Source organism: Myotis lucifugus, unplaced genomic scaffold, assembly GCF_000147115.1.
Source record: "Myotis lucifugus unplaced genomic scaffold, Myoluc2.0 scaffold_65, whole genome shotgun sequence".
NCBI classification, from domain to species: Eukaryota; Metazoa; Chordata; class Mammalia; order Chiroptera; family Vespertilionidae; genus Myotis; species Myotis lucifugus.
The window spans coordinates 410857-426073 of record NW_005871113.1 but is presented as its reverse complement, the minus strand read 5'-3'; the positions used below and the strand labels follow the sequence as shown (position 1 = coordinate 426073).

The window sequence follows — 15217 nt, the reverse complement described above, 5'->3', positions numbered from 1 at the left end:
GGCACGCCAGAAAGAAAAAGGGGGTGTAAGCACATAAAACTCATTTGTATTTTTATTTATGCTATTTCCCACAGGCTGAAAATAAACTTTTAAGAGCACCATTTCTCAAGCTGATCAGCTCCTAGAGTCTGAAAACTTTGTGCTTATTTAGCAGTGCCCTCTGGTGTCCAAATGGATTTTACTTTTGCCTTGAGGTAAAAAATAAGCCACTATAGAATCCAACAAGTCTACCAGCAGCATTCATCCAGTCATCAAATATTTATTAAGAGCTTAGTAGCTATGCCAGTTACTGTGGAAGGTGGTGGGATACACAGGTGTTTAAAAGAAGACATGAATATAAATGCAATTACAAAATTCCTTGATCATACACAAAAAGTCGCTTTACCTAGTTGTCCACTAAAATGAGACAGATACAGCTGGGTTGTCTCCTTTCCAAACTGTTCTGGACCTTTATTCACATTAGCGGGTATCTGGCTGGCTGTGGACGGAACAACTTTGGTCAAGTACACTGGGAACATTCTGAAACAGGGTAAACATTCCCGGACATCCAGTTTTAACAATTTCTGTGAAAAAGCTTTCACGGTCAACCTGAAGGACACTTCTGTCTTGTAGTATTCCGGGGAACCACTGGGCATCAGACAGGACACACAAATCTAACATTAAGCTTTACATTTCTTTCTGAAAATGCACCATTTTCCTAGCACTATGATGAAAAGCCTCAAAAGGAATGAAGTGGGCCCTCGCCGGCTTGGCTCAGTGGATAAAGCATCAGCCTGCGGACTGAAGGGTCCCAGGTTCGATTCCGGCCAAGGGCGATTCTGGGTTGCGGGCTCGATCCCCAGTGGGGGGCAAGCAGGAGGCAGCTGATCAATGATTCTCTCTCATCACTGATGTTTCTATCTCTCTCTCCTTCTCCCTTTCTCTCTGAAATCAATAAAGAAATATATGTATATTTTTAAAAAAGAAATGAAGTGGGAGAAACCCTAAGAATTAATCATTACTGTTTGAGAATTCTTAGATCTAAAAATTGACAACTAGAGCTTCAGAAACACACATTGTTCTGAACTGGTACATCTTCAGACTTTCTGGAGGAGCCGGGGGAATCTAAAAGAGTTGCCAAGACCTTCCACCGAGAGATTAACCAAAGAACATATATGCATATATGTATAACCCATGGACACAGACAATAGTGTGGGGAAGGCCTGGGGCTTCTTGAGAGGGTAAAGTCGGGGGGAAATGGGAGACATCTGCAATACTGTCAATAAAAATAAAAATAAAAAACACATGAAATTCAAATGTCATCAAAGAGGAACTACGACAGACCAGGAATGATGCTTTTATATCATTTTGTAATATTCCTACTTTTGCCATTTTCCATTCTTGTTATTTTTGGTTTTCTAGAGTAATCAGCCATGACTTGATTCTAACCAACCAATTACGGCAAAGGTGAGAGGATTATGTCATTTAAGATGAAGAGGTCTGTCTTGCTGAGAATCTCCTTGCTGGCACTGAGGAACCAACCAGTTGTGCAGGCAAGGCCCACGTGGCAGAAATGAGCGGCCTCTTGCCAACAGCCCACTAGGAACTGAGACCCTCAGTCCAACAGCCAGCAGGGAACTAAAAGCTGCTACTAACGAGCAGGGAACAGACTCTTCCCCCTCCAAGCCCCAGATGAGACTGCAGCCCTGCCAACACCTTGACTGCATCCTTATAAAGGACCCAACTCTGAGATCTTAAATGGGTGGCATTTAAGTTTGTTATATTGTTATGCAATGATAGATAACTAATATAAATCTCAAGATACTTTTTAGAAACATTTTTATTATAAAAGTAATACAAATAAAGAAATACTGAAGACCAACTCATCTTTTTACTGCCCTGCCATTCTATTATAACCACTGCTAGTAATTTATTTTGTCATCTTTTTACTATATGCTGGGTGTGTTATTTATAGCCATGATCATACCCATTCATACACTTTTATATCTTCATCCATGCTCATTTGTTTACCTATTGTCTATTGTTATTTTTGTGCTACAAACTACAGAGTTGAGAAACTGTGACAGAGACTACATGGGCTGCAAAGCCTAAATTATTTACTTCCTGGCTCTTTACCGGAAAAGTTTATTAACCACTGCCCTAAACTTTTAAGTGGTTTATAATTTGGGCAATTACAAGTAATGCAATTTAGAACATCTTTGTGCATATAATTTTTATACTTTAGGCAACTTGTTTGGAATATATTATAACAAAAGTGGAATAAATGGGTCTACTTCATAAAGATGTTTTTAAGGCGGACCCTGTCCCCCACTATTTCTCTTGTAACAGTCTACTATGACATAGGGTTGTGGTAAGAAGAAGGGAAAGGAAGGCTCAGTGCTCTTGTGGGTAGCACTTCTCTGGTCCGTATTAATCTAGACATGCAAGGTCACACTCTGGATGAGCTTATTTATAGTTTTGATTTAAAGTAAACCAAAGAGGAATGTAACAGTAATAGCAACATTAAAAACAATTACAGAAATGTTTTACTTTCTATTAGGATTAAAAAGCAGACTAAAGTAAACTCTCCAGGTATCAAGGTGTATATGAAAGGTATTCCAAGCTAGGTAGGGGCCAAAGGACTGAGAGGGCTGAGTTAGGGAAAGGGAGGCAGTCTCGACGATGAGCTGGCAGTAACAGCAGTGAACGATGAGGCAGCTATGAGTGGAGGATAACACTCTTACAACACCCTAGGCATAAACTTGTATACAACTGTAATTAAACTGTCTCAGATAAGAAAGTTTCAGAGCAACTACCCCATATTTTTGAACAATAACAAAAAATTCTCTATCTGGGAAAGTTTTCTACTTTAGAAAAATACTTATGGAATGGGACCAGCTAAGTCAACCCTGACTGTCTCTGAGGTAAAAGAGTAAGCAGGTTGAGGGGTCTCAAGTCCAATCTTGTATGAATAAAGTAAGCACCGGGAAGTATAGGTGTCATCTTCTAAGGGAAATATTCTGCAACATAAAAAACAAAGATCAGGATGGACCTTTGCCCCAATAACGTAATTTAAAAGCAAAACTAGAAAGATATTTAATGTAGTAATTCTAATTATGCCAACAAGTATGTGAAGACATCACAGGTAACACATTTATTTTATTAAACTATTCCTGTCAAAATGTCCACCAATTTAACATATCATAAAGAAGTGTTCTTTTGGTTAAAGCTATCATTAGCCTTTACTTTCCACCTCAGTTACTTGTCAAATAATAAAATGCACTATAACTTCATGAAGTACTCTGGGAAACCATTAAATTCTCTATAGAAAAAGGAAATCATTCTTACGAAAACCAAGAACATGTCACTATGAACAAAATATAGCAGGTATGAAAATAAAGCCATTATTTTTCATGAATTTTCATACTGCAGAGAAAGAGGTAGTTCTGTGAAAGGCTTGATTCACAATTAAAATTATGTCATAATTTTTCTTGTTTCACTGTTTACCATTAGTTGCCTCAAAACTGACCTGAGGGTCTGGCAGCATAAATCCATCAGTAAGTTTATAATAGACTATTGTGGAATCGGACTCCACTATGGCCAAAGTAAAAGACATCGGCAAATCTGGATCACCTTGCAATTTTCGAGATGCCTTCAAGATCTCCCTTATCCTGAAAAGCAAGCCACAATGCATTTAGGATTCACAGTCACTCATTAATAAGATCAAATACTGTAAAATCTTGGGCAAGAGGCAGGCAATCATCACATTATATCTATAATGCTGACTTGGGAAATGTCCGAAGGCTCAAATATAAACATTTAAAGTTGTCTTCTCACACAGAAAATCCTGCAGGGAAGGGCTATCCAGACTTTCAACCCTTCTCTTTTTCATTCGCCCATCTCTCCTGATCATCAGACCTGAAAGTCAAACTATATTTAGGAACCTACCGAACAGGACTCCAATAGTGAGTGTTTAGTGCATCTCAACTGACTAAGGATCATGAGTGTTCATCATCCAATTTTCCTCTTAAGAGTGAAATAATTTTGTATTGAGGCTTGTTTTTTTAAAAAAACAGACTATAATAACTATTTCCCTCGTTGTGTTCATAATTACTATTTTTAAATGGCTAAGTAATATTTTATTGACTCATAATTTGCCCAATCACTCCCTTATTACTATAAAGTTCTTCCAGGTTTTGTGGGGTGAAGGTGCAAATAAAAATGAGCTGTGAAGATCATCTTTCTGAAGGTAGTTGTTTCTTTTTAAATATTTGTTGGGTCTTTCCAAGTATGTGAATTATTAGATCTGAATATAGATATTTTTATGGTTCTCAATATGTGCTCTGATACTTCATAAAAGCCAAGAGAAAAATAGAGAGAGAAATAAAACTTTTGGGGGTAACATTATATATCAAGCAATCAATGTTATAATTTATTTCAGTTTGCTTACTGTGGAAAATAATTTATCTGATAATAAATCTGATATTTAGATATTCAAAGCACTATTACCTTTTGTTTATCACCAACTGAAAATCCTTATTATCTACTCAAAAAAGCCCATGTTCAACAATTCAGTAAATGTAACCTCCAAAGGTGCTTCTTTAAAAGGCAAATAAAAAGTGATCAGTTGTTTTTTCACTAAGCTAACCAAGTCTCCAGAGATTGGAAAAAGATTTACTAGCATGTTAACATGCTAAACACTGTATTGTATTTAGTGAAAGTGTAATTTGTCCCCTTAAGTTCTACTTCCCATCTGTAAGTAAAAATTCTTATGGTCACTCTTCCCCCATCCTATTAGCTATTGAAACTATAAAAAAAATCTTAAAAGAAAAGTCTCTGCTTTGAAATAGTCTTACTGTAATAATTATAATGCTTTTTTAAAAAATCTGTAGTAAAGACTGGAGATTTTAAGTGATTTAAAATAGCAGTAAACTTCTGGAAAAGGTGAAGTTCTAACTGGTTTGTTAGAACATCGGTCACAAAAGGCTGCTTACCTGCTACCTATCATTTAAGTTTACAAAGGCATGAAGTGAGATGAGAGGATGAGTTTCTAAGTTTGTTTCCTCATATTCAAACCTTTTCTAAAATGGCCCTGAAAGAGGTAAATCAGCAATATAGTAACACTCCAGTTGTCAAGCATAACTCACTAGATAAATAAAATATGTCTACCTGGCAAAATTTTAATTCCTTTCCACGAGTCAACAAAGCAAAGCATCATCTTCTCTCGAGTCTTTCCTGTCACCTTTCCCCAACCTCTAGGCAAAGTTACATGTCTTATCCTACAGAGGCACCCTGTGTAGCCCTACCTTACTGTAATCACGACTTTGTATTTATACATCTCAGTGCCTATTTCTCACTGGGCTGTACTCATTTTGAAGGTCAAAGCTTTTTAAGAAATGGTGCTATAACATGAAGACAATATACCTGTACATCTACACATAGGACTATTGAGGTGGCATACATGAAAAGGTGTTGCAAACTGTCAAGCAGTCAGCAAGTACAAGTATTACTATATGGTACCTATACCAGCTTTGCTACCTTGAAAATTGGGACATAATGTTTTTATCCACACCCTCCTTAAAAAATAATTTCTACCTATGTTAAATTACATGAACATCAATTAGATTCCACTTCATATCAGAATTTTTCTTTAGAGATACTCAGATGAAGCAACCATAGATATTAACTAGCAACCTCAACACTTAGCATTGATGGAAAATGACAGTCTTAAGACACTGCAGTACACACAAGTTAAAAATAAGTTTCTTTAAACATCCCTAACTGGCAGAGTATGACGAGGATGGGACACAGATGGAAGGGAAAAAACCTATTAAGAAAACTGTTACATATCTTCCGTTTCTCAAGATATGATACTTAAATCAGAATGTATATGTGTTTTGTAAGGTAAACTGTGTGGAAATTCTAGCCCATATATTGAAATTTAGAATAGAAATTTCCATCTCATTCATATTTGTTTTTTTAGTTCTTTGATTATAAACAGCAAAACATTTTCTGACTTACTCAGAACACCCACGTGGGAAACCCTAACATCTGAAAATTAGCTCAGAGTTGTAAAGCCTGGTTTGTCTTCAGAGCTGAGGGGAATCACTGTTAAAAATGAAGTGGAAGTTCCCATCTCTGAGCTGTTTATCCTGTTTGGTTGTATGAGGAGGAAGAAGGAAATTACAGTTTGAAATCATAATTTAGAAACCATAGAATGAAGTTTCCTCTTAGGCACATTTTTCAAAAGTTCAGTTCTTTAAAAAGTATTGTAAAGATGTTTCACCACACAAATCTAAAATAATAATTTGGATAACAAAATTGCTTATAGTTCATATTTTATATAAATCCACATATGAAAAACATAACTTACATAATGAGAATTTCATATTTTTGAGTTAATTATATCTCAAGGGAAAACCCCACCTGAAGAAATAGAAAAGTCAATAATAATTATAATTGTTGTTCAACAGTAACAGAATTTGATGCTTGCAACAGTTATGATGTTCTCATAACTGTTGTAAACAATAACAGTTATGATGTTCTCATAACTGTTCAGAGGGGAGCTCAGCATACTATAAACAGAGTGATCCCAAAGTTTACTGAAGTTAACGTGAAAACAAGTCTGAGGCAAACAGACAGGCAACACCATTTGGCTACTGCCCTTCCTCCAAACTAAAGTAAATGCCTTCCAGAAATCTTAGCATTCATCTTTCTGTAAGATCCTCCAATAGAGACTAAGTAAACTCCGGAGATTTACACAGAGGACAGACAGTTGAAGGCAACATTACTTATTACTTTTAACTTCAAACGTTGAAACAGAATGCATCATGGGTTAAAATTATTAATTTCAACCCACAGAAAGCGATATCTTCTTCTGTCCTCTTCAATGTGACCAAACTGGCACATGTTGTAGCCTCATCAATTAAAGGCATTAACTGCTTAATCTGTCTCATTATGATATTTTAGAACGACACTCCACAATCCAACTCTAGAATACAATGCAAATTTAAATTAGTGCCCAAGGTGCCCAAGAAGCTGTATTCATCCACAGGCTCAATCCTGAAGAAAAGTTCAAGAATAACAGACCACCTCCTTAGGAATCATGCCAAGGACTGCCTGGTCAAAAAGCAAGGTGGCTAAAATCCCAAGGTAGCAGGGTTACTGAACAATTAAGTGCCTGTGTGACTATCCACCCCAGTGGGGGGCCATTCTGTTAATATAAACTGCAAGTTGTTGTGTGTGTGTGTGTGTGTGTGTGTGTGTGTGTGTGTGTGTGTGGAGGGTAAGTGGAGGGTAAGAGAAAAAATGCTGTGACTGTTAAAAGAAGCTGCCAGAATTGGGGTTCCCCAGTAACAGATTTCCAACAGAGGTAATATGAGGACACACATCAGATACGCAGGGAAGTCAAATGACAGAAATCATTTTACCAGCTATTAAATTTTAGGCCTCACATAAAGTAATGGTCATTAAATGAATTTGTAATAAAGAACATATTTTTGGAGAGTGGAAATATTTTTCAATTACATGGAAATAATAGAGTATCCTTCAAAAATATTGTAGCATTGTCCTGGGGGGTGGGAGTGGCTGGGGAGGGGTCAATGGGGGGAAAAGGAGACATATGCAATACTTTAAACAATTATACACACACACACACATTTCAGGACTAAATCTCATAATTAAGAACATCTTTTAAAAAGTTCTAAATATAGTTAATACTATATTGCATAATTGAAAGTTGCTAAGTGAGTAGTAAAAGTTCTTATCACAAAAAACCTTTTTTTGTAATTATGTAAGGTGATGATGTTAACTAGGCTTATTGTGTTGATCATTTTGCAATGTATACAAATAATGACTCACTATTTTACACCAGCAACTAATATGTTATATGTCAATTAAATTTTTTTAAATGTTCTAAAGAAGGAACTCAGTTCTAGTAACCCTTCACTCCACCATTAATAAGTCCTTTTCCCAGGACACTAAGGAAAAAGAAGGGATTAAAGGTATGGGGGTGGACATGATGAAAAAGAGTTTCACTAAAAGGTTAGGAGGCATTGTGATTGTTCTCTATCCTGAGATGCGTATTATAGTTACAGTATAAAGTGTGGAAAGTGGTGCCAAATCTGAAAGCAAATGGATTTTGCAGACATTCTAATTTTTAGAAACTCTTGGAAGGTTACTTAAGCATATTCTATGTTCTTTAAGATTTTATTTAGCAAATCTCCACTGCAGGAACTTAGTAGTCTGAGAGCTCATTCAGTCATTCAACAAACATTGATTTAATACCAAGTACCAGATACCAGGCTATGCACTGAGGAAAAAGCAATGAGCAGAACAAAACTCCTGCTTTCACGGAGGTTATTTTCTAAAAGGGAAAGGAAAACAGTAAACAAAGAAAACCAAATATATATATCAAGTAGCAATAAATGTGGTAAGTGTTATAAAGGAGGGCCACTTAGTTGCATTACTATGGCCAAGAGTCCTGATCAAACCAAATGACCAAAGTTCTTAGACTTTTAGCCTAATAGCTGCTGAATGAGCAGATGACCAATTTGGTATATGGCATATTGGAGCCTTTTTCTAAATTTCTAGACTAATATTCAAATAGGAAGATGCTAAGAAACAGTACCTTTGGGAAAGTTTTCTCTCAGATAAAATGGCTGAGGGTACCTATTTATCACCATAAATCAAGAGAAATGCCACTAATTTGTGGGGTTGGAGGATAAAGTGGTCACTGGAGAGGCTCCACCCTTGCATAAGCTATCCATTATCCTTTGCTGGCACTAGGGTGAAAGAGCCCTTTATAATCCAGTCAGTTTTAACAGTTTTAACAGGATGAATGATTCATTGATATTACTAAGCAAAAAGAGAGAGAGAGAGAGAGAGAGAGAGAGAGAGATTGATTTATAGATCATTTCAAAAACAATATATTAACTGTCTCTGGATTTTGTAATTTACAAAACACTTCACTTGGCTTTTTTTAAATTTTTATTGATTTCAGAGAGGGAGAGGGAGAGAGAGAGAGAAACATCAATGATGAGAGAGAATCACTGATTGGCTGCCTCCTGCACACCCCCTATTAGGAATCGAGCCTGCAACCCAGGCATGTGCCCGTGACCGAAATCAAACCCGGAACCCTTCAGTCCTCAGGCCAATGCTCTATCCACTGTTACAAACTGGCTAGGGCTTCATTCGGCTTTTTAAAAATTAACTTATGTACAAACATAGATAAGCTTAAAATACAGCTACTGTGGTTTTAGTTTTCAGCATCTCATATTTTACCGAAGAAACTGAATTGGCATTGAAATTGGGAGACAATATAGATTCTATCAGGGAAAAAGTAGTGGAAAACAAAAACATTTTTTTCATTATTTGATATAAGTCATTGTGTAAGTTACTTAAAATATTTCCCATTTATAACTATCCACAATATTAGTATTATTACAGAAACCCGAAATTCTATTATCCTAACTTTGTTGTAATACACTTCTCAACAAATATCAGTGGCAAAGTGGTCCAGAATAAGCTCATCAAGCCCTCTGATATTAATGTGGCTTCATTTGCTATCTTAGCACTGAAAAAAGCCCTGGCTTTCCTTAGGATTCCTCTGGTTATCTCATCTTTAAACAGATCATCTTTAGCAGATCTCTCTGACCTCTATGAAATTATGAATATGATTTTTATACCATTGCTGGGTCTGGGGAAATCAAAGTATTCATAACCTCTACAGTCATTTACCAAAAGTGCTACATGATTCTCACATTCACTTTAGTAAGAAACAATCTATAGAGTACTTTCCATATTCATATATAATCCAAATATATAACCTAATATAGTATTTTAAAATGTAAACTAAAAATTATTTTACATTAGCATTCAGTAGTATTTTTATTTTTAAAAAATATATTTTATTGATTTCAGAGAGGAAGGGAGAGGGAAAGATAGAAACATCAATGATGAGAGCGAATCATCGATTAGCTGCCTCCTGCATGCCCCCTACTGGGAATTGAGCCTGCAACCCAGGCATGTGTCCCAACCGGGAATGGAACTGTTGAACTGTGACTTCCTGGTTCATAGGTCGACACTCAACCACTGAGCCACACTGGTCGGGCTAAGTAGTAGTTTTAGATGAGAGAAAAAGATGTGTCCTGTCCTTTGAGAAACAAAACCACCTCATACTCCATCACCACAATTTTCCTACTAGACAATCAGATATGGGTACTTTACCAATTCTGTTTTCCTCCTAAAGATCAGCAATATTTTCACAAGGGGAGCACAGATGGGTGTAGGTACCAGAATCTATAACCCTTCTCCTATCTCAGTACTGACAAGGCAGATGAGCTGGGGATCTGGTAATCCCACTCATTTTACTTCACACCAACTTTTACAGTGCTTGAAAGACCTTCTGAAACTTTGAAAATATGCCAACGTGTTTTAACTATGAACATATATTATGTATAAGAAAATACCAGTCACAAACTACTTTTGCTCAGAGTGCATTCACTCACTGCCACTGTACTGCAGATTCACTCTGTAATGGAATCTGTCTGCACTCTTGCCAAAACTATGTAAATAAGATCACTAGGTCCAAAGGCTGGAAAACTAAGTGGGAAATGGATACAAAAACTGTGTAGGAGAGCTTAGAAATTTAGACAGATATGGCATCAAATGATACCTAGAATTTCTACCTTTTAAGGAGTTGGCAAATACACATACACCATAAAATAAATAATGGAAATAATAAGCCAATGCAAATATATATATACATATATATTTGTTATTCTGTCTATCAATAGTCAAAATAGCTACTGAAGTGGTTTTAAAGGATGCAGTGAGATTATGTACTGTGATGACTGGGGAACTATTTTATGACTAAGTTGTAGTTAACTATGTAAATGATAGAGTTTAGTCCAGCTTTACAAAGTTGAGACTTTCATAAAGGGGACAGCTTTTATGCCTTATATGCTATATGCCCTGTGTAAATAACATGGAATTACACCTCCAGCAAAATGCCAGCTCCTCTGGCTCTCAGGCTTTGTATATCACCCAGATTCCCTAGTCATAAAAATGCTATTTAAAGTTTCTGAGGGATAAAGAACATTAAAAAATCCCCACTATACTCAGACAGCTAAGCAGGATAGCCTAGGATAGCAATTTACAACTAGTGTGCTCAGACTAGTTGTGCAGTGTATAACAATGAAGTATCAAAGTTGGCATGTTATTTTTAATATAATTTAATATTCCCTGTTACATATCATCGTCATCCATTCACATTCCACCATGCTTTCTTTATTAAATTGAGATGAAATTGACATACAACACTGTGTAAGTTTAAAGTGTATGGTGTGATGAACTAACCTCTTAAACAAAGAGCAAAATCACCTGCCCACCTGTTATGGCTGAGGGAAGCATTGATGGATGTAGGCACCACAGTCTGTAGCCCTTCTCCTTCTATCTCAGTGCCAACCAGGCAGATGAGCTGGAGGTCCGGCAATCCCACACAGTTTACTTCATGCCAACTTTTACCTGAAAGAGCATCATTAAATGGATAATGTTTATCAAAAATCAAAGATAAAAATTCTAAACTTCTACCTAATATTCAGCTGAGCAAACGTCAGTTATAACGCTATCTTCTCTTTATATTTTTATTTATCTTCTCTTTTACTTATTTTTGTTACCCAGTAATTCCCACTATAAATGAAGAAATTATAAAATGGATAACAGCAAATGCATAAACAATGGCATATTATAATGTCAATAATTCTATATCCAAACCCAACTCCCCAACCCTCCACCATGGCCCCAATAATAAAGCAATATAAACAAAAACTTACTCTCCATGAGGTCCAGGTAAACCAAGAATGCTATATAAACTTGAGTAGCATCTCCTATATCTAATTCCATCATTTCTAAATACTGAAAATCAAAATATAATTGTTAAACAGAGAAGGAAGAATCTCTTAATATTTTATTTCATTCAAGCAACAACTATTTATTAAATATATAGAAAACATCAAACTCAATTCTAGGTATAGTGGGAGTTATAAGGCAATGTAAGACCTGACTCTGCCTCTAAAAAAACCTGCAATTATTAGGGTAAACACATTGCAACTGTTAGGCAAATAACAATACATGACAGAAAGTGGTTAAAAACCAAGTGAGTGGAATTAAAGAACCATGACACAACAGGTCAGAGGAGCTATATACTCTGGTGAATTGGTTGGTGAATGTTTTATGATAGAGGGGAGATACAAGTTGGACCCTGAAGGACATGCATGATTTGACTAAACTGAGAAGGTAGCGCAACAGTATAACTAATCACACAGAGGTGGGAATAAGCCACACATATTCAAGGGCCTTTAAAGAAACCTATCTGCCAGGAGTAGACATTTTTTAATAAGAATTGTGTTGGGGCATGTAGTGGGGGCCTCTATTCTCCTGGTCTCTTATTTGCACGTGGAAAAAGTCGAGTAGAATACCACTCCTGGCCTCTCTCTCCTTCTCACTCAAGAGCAGCTAGTTATTTAAATGCTAGATTTTAAAGAAAGGACCAAGCAAGCTGCTGCTGCTTTCAGACTTACTGGTCAGCACTGTGGGAACATTCTTCAGGGGTCTACTCCTGCAGGGGAAGCCTGAGGCAGCCAGTTACCCAGTGACTAGGTGGGTAAGCAAGACTAATGCAACAGTGAGGGATTAGCAGACCTGCATGGGTGCATATCTGATAACACCTTCTCCCTTTGGCTTCATCGTAGGTGTACAGGTACAGGAGAACAGGGGTGTTATTAGTTCTCCTCCTCAAACCTTAAACGTGCTTGAACATAGCACTGAAAAATTGGGGACCAGGTTGCAAGGACTGCATGGCCAAGCTAAAAGTTTGAATTTTACCCATAAGGAAACACTGAAGACTTCTAAGCATGAGAGTATGATGAATGTGGTGTTTGAAGACAATAAATCTGATACCATGTTACTAGATGGACCCACGTAATTTTCAAATTGAATAATAAAAAGGCAGAAGTAGAAAAATCAAACACCCAATATTCTTTCTTTAAAAAAAATCAATTAGACCCTTAAGAGGAAAAATCGAAAGGGAAGATTTGATGGTGAAGGCTAGGGCCTATATAGCCATTAACTTCAGAGAAAAAAAATCTGCAAGTATAAAAACTTAGTAGCACCACCAAATCTAGAGGAGGTTTTTAAAACTTATCGGCGTTTCACTTCTTAAATTCTTACATAGTGCTTACTACATGTCAAGTACTTTCCAAATAGTAACTGATTTAATCCTGTAAGTACCCTTATTATCCCCATTTTACAGACGAGAAAACCTGAGTGCCATGAGATTAAACAATTTGCCCCAAATCACAAAGCTGGTGACAGAACAAGGGTTCAAACTCAGGCGATGTGTCTTTGAGTTCATGCTCCTAACCACTGTGCTGCCTCTCCGTGTCACGGTGTTTCTCTTTAGGGCACTGAATAACATCTCCATGTTAGTGTTTGTTTTTCTCATCTTGAAGGGGAATAAGGGGACAGAGCAGCAGGATAAAATTAAGCAAGATAAAATGAGAAGAAGTTAACGCTTCAGACTTTTATCTTCAAATATTTTCTTTCTTGATTGTCAATGATCAGAGAATCATTGATGGGCTGTCTCCTGCACGCCCCACACTGGGGATCGAGCCCCAAACCCAGGCATGTGCCCTGACTGGGAATGGAACCATGACCTCCTGGTTCATACATCAACACTCAACCACTGAGCCACAGGGGCCAGGCTCTTGACTGTTTATAGATGATTACTTATGAAATACCAAGACCCAGGGCACGAAATTTGTGCACGGATATAGGGTCCCTATCGGCTGCCGGCTGGGGCCTTCCTTCCTTACACACCGCCCCCTGGTGGTCAGCACACGTCATAGCAAGCAACTGAACTTCCCATCTGTCCAACTCTAGAGGGGACACTTTGCATCTTAGGCTTTTATATAGAGCAGCAGTTCTCAACCTCGGGGTCGAATGACCCTTTCACAGGGGTTGCCTAAGACCATTGGAAAACATATATAATTACATATTGTTTTTGTGATTAATCACTATGCTTTAATTATGTTCAATTTGTAACAATGAAAATACATCCTGCATATCAGATATTTACATTACGATTCATAACAGTAGCAAAATTACAGTTATGAAGTAGCAACGAAAATAATTTTATGGTTGGGGGGGTCACCACAACATGAGGAACAGTATTAAAGGGTCGCGGCATTAGGAAGGCTGAGAACCACTGATATAGAGAGATTACAACTCAGCAGAAGACTGCAATTCTACCAGTGACTAGACCAGTCCCTGAGATGCCTACCCCCAACCCCACCCCATCTCCATTCACCATTTACTCACTGCTTGGGACATGACTGGTACAAGGCAGCAATTTGCCAAGCAGAAGCAAGCAAGGAATTACCTTTCTCCTCCTTACCGCTATACTGAACAATACTACCACGAAGTGAGCAGTTCTGCTCTAGGGAAGAACCTATTCAACTTTCCAAGAAACTCGAAAAATTTAGGAATCTGCGCTGCGGCAAAATAGACTTGGTGCCTACACCTTTGCCATGACCGGCTCCCGGGTCTTACCCGCCGCCCACGGCCGTTTTTGCGTGGCTCGTGTGAGGGTTAAGTGAGACCCTCTCCAGTGCAGCGGCGAGTGTTGGCGCCCGGCGTGGGAGGGGCCGGGTTTGTCTACACCTCGGGCTTAGAACGGCGAAGTGGGGTGGGGGCGGGGGTTAGTGTCAGGGCAAGAGTTGAACTCATTGAAACAAACGAAAACAGCATTGCTGCGGTTGGCCGTGTGCACACGGGTCCCCTTCCCGGAGGGTCCTGCGTGAACTCAGCGGAGGGTTCGGAGGGGAGCGCGGCCTGGGGGTTCCGCCTGGGCTGGGGGCCTGGACCGGCGCCCCGCTCCTTTCGCGCCTCCTGACCTTTGGTGGGTGCCCATCCAGGCGTCTTGTGTGGGTGCCCATCCCAGGCGCCGCCGTCGCCGCGAGCGCGGGCCGGGCCCTGGCCGCTGCAGCCGCCGCTCGCTTAAGCGCCGGCTGGGCACTGGGCCGATGCAGGACGCGAGTGCATGGAGCCGCCGCGCGTCTTTAATCCCGTTTTTTCCTAGCCCCTTACATTGGGGAGCTCTGGTGTAGCGGAGAAAGAATGTACGTATCTCAAAGAAGTTTACGAATCCACACCCGGTTTTCCGCCCAACCCCTTCCCT

At 38.4% G+C, this 15217-nt stretch overlaps 1 protein-coding gene across 1 annotated transcript; it reads right to left on the bottom strand.

The window, feature by feature from the left end:
- Positions 1–1801: 1801 nt before the first annotated feature.
- Positions 1802–11916, bottom strand: TSEN15 (tRNA splicing endonuclease subunit 15). Its single transcript, XM_023754729.1, has 4 exons — positions 11814–11916; positions 11370–11505; positions 3509–3650; positions 1802–2999 (listed from the first exon to the last, which is right to left on the bottom strand). The coding sequence occupies exons 1-4, from the start codon at positions 11884–11886 to the stop codon at positions 2979–2981; spliced, it is 372 nt and encodes a 123-aa protein (XP_023610497.1). The 5' UTR covers positions 11887–11916; the 3' UTR covers positions 1802–2978.
- Between the last annotated feature and the right edge of the window lie 3301 nt (positions 11917–15217).

Excerpts from the sequence above, each read along its gene's own strand:
- TSEN15 (XM_023754729.1), bottom strand. The coding sequence starts at position 11,886 with ATGATGGAATTAGATATAGGAGATGCTACTCAAGTTTATATAGCATTC. Across the intron at positions 11,506-11,813 it reads TTACCTGGACCTCATGGAGA|GTAAAAGTTGGCATGAAGTA; the intron begins GTAAGTTTTTGT and ends ATGCTCTTTCAG. Across the intron at positions 3,000-3,508 it reads TTATGCTGCCAGACCCTCAG|AATATTTCCCTTAGAAGATG; the intron begins GTCAGTTTTGAG and ends TTTATGTTGCAG.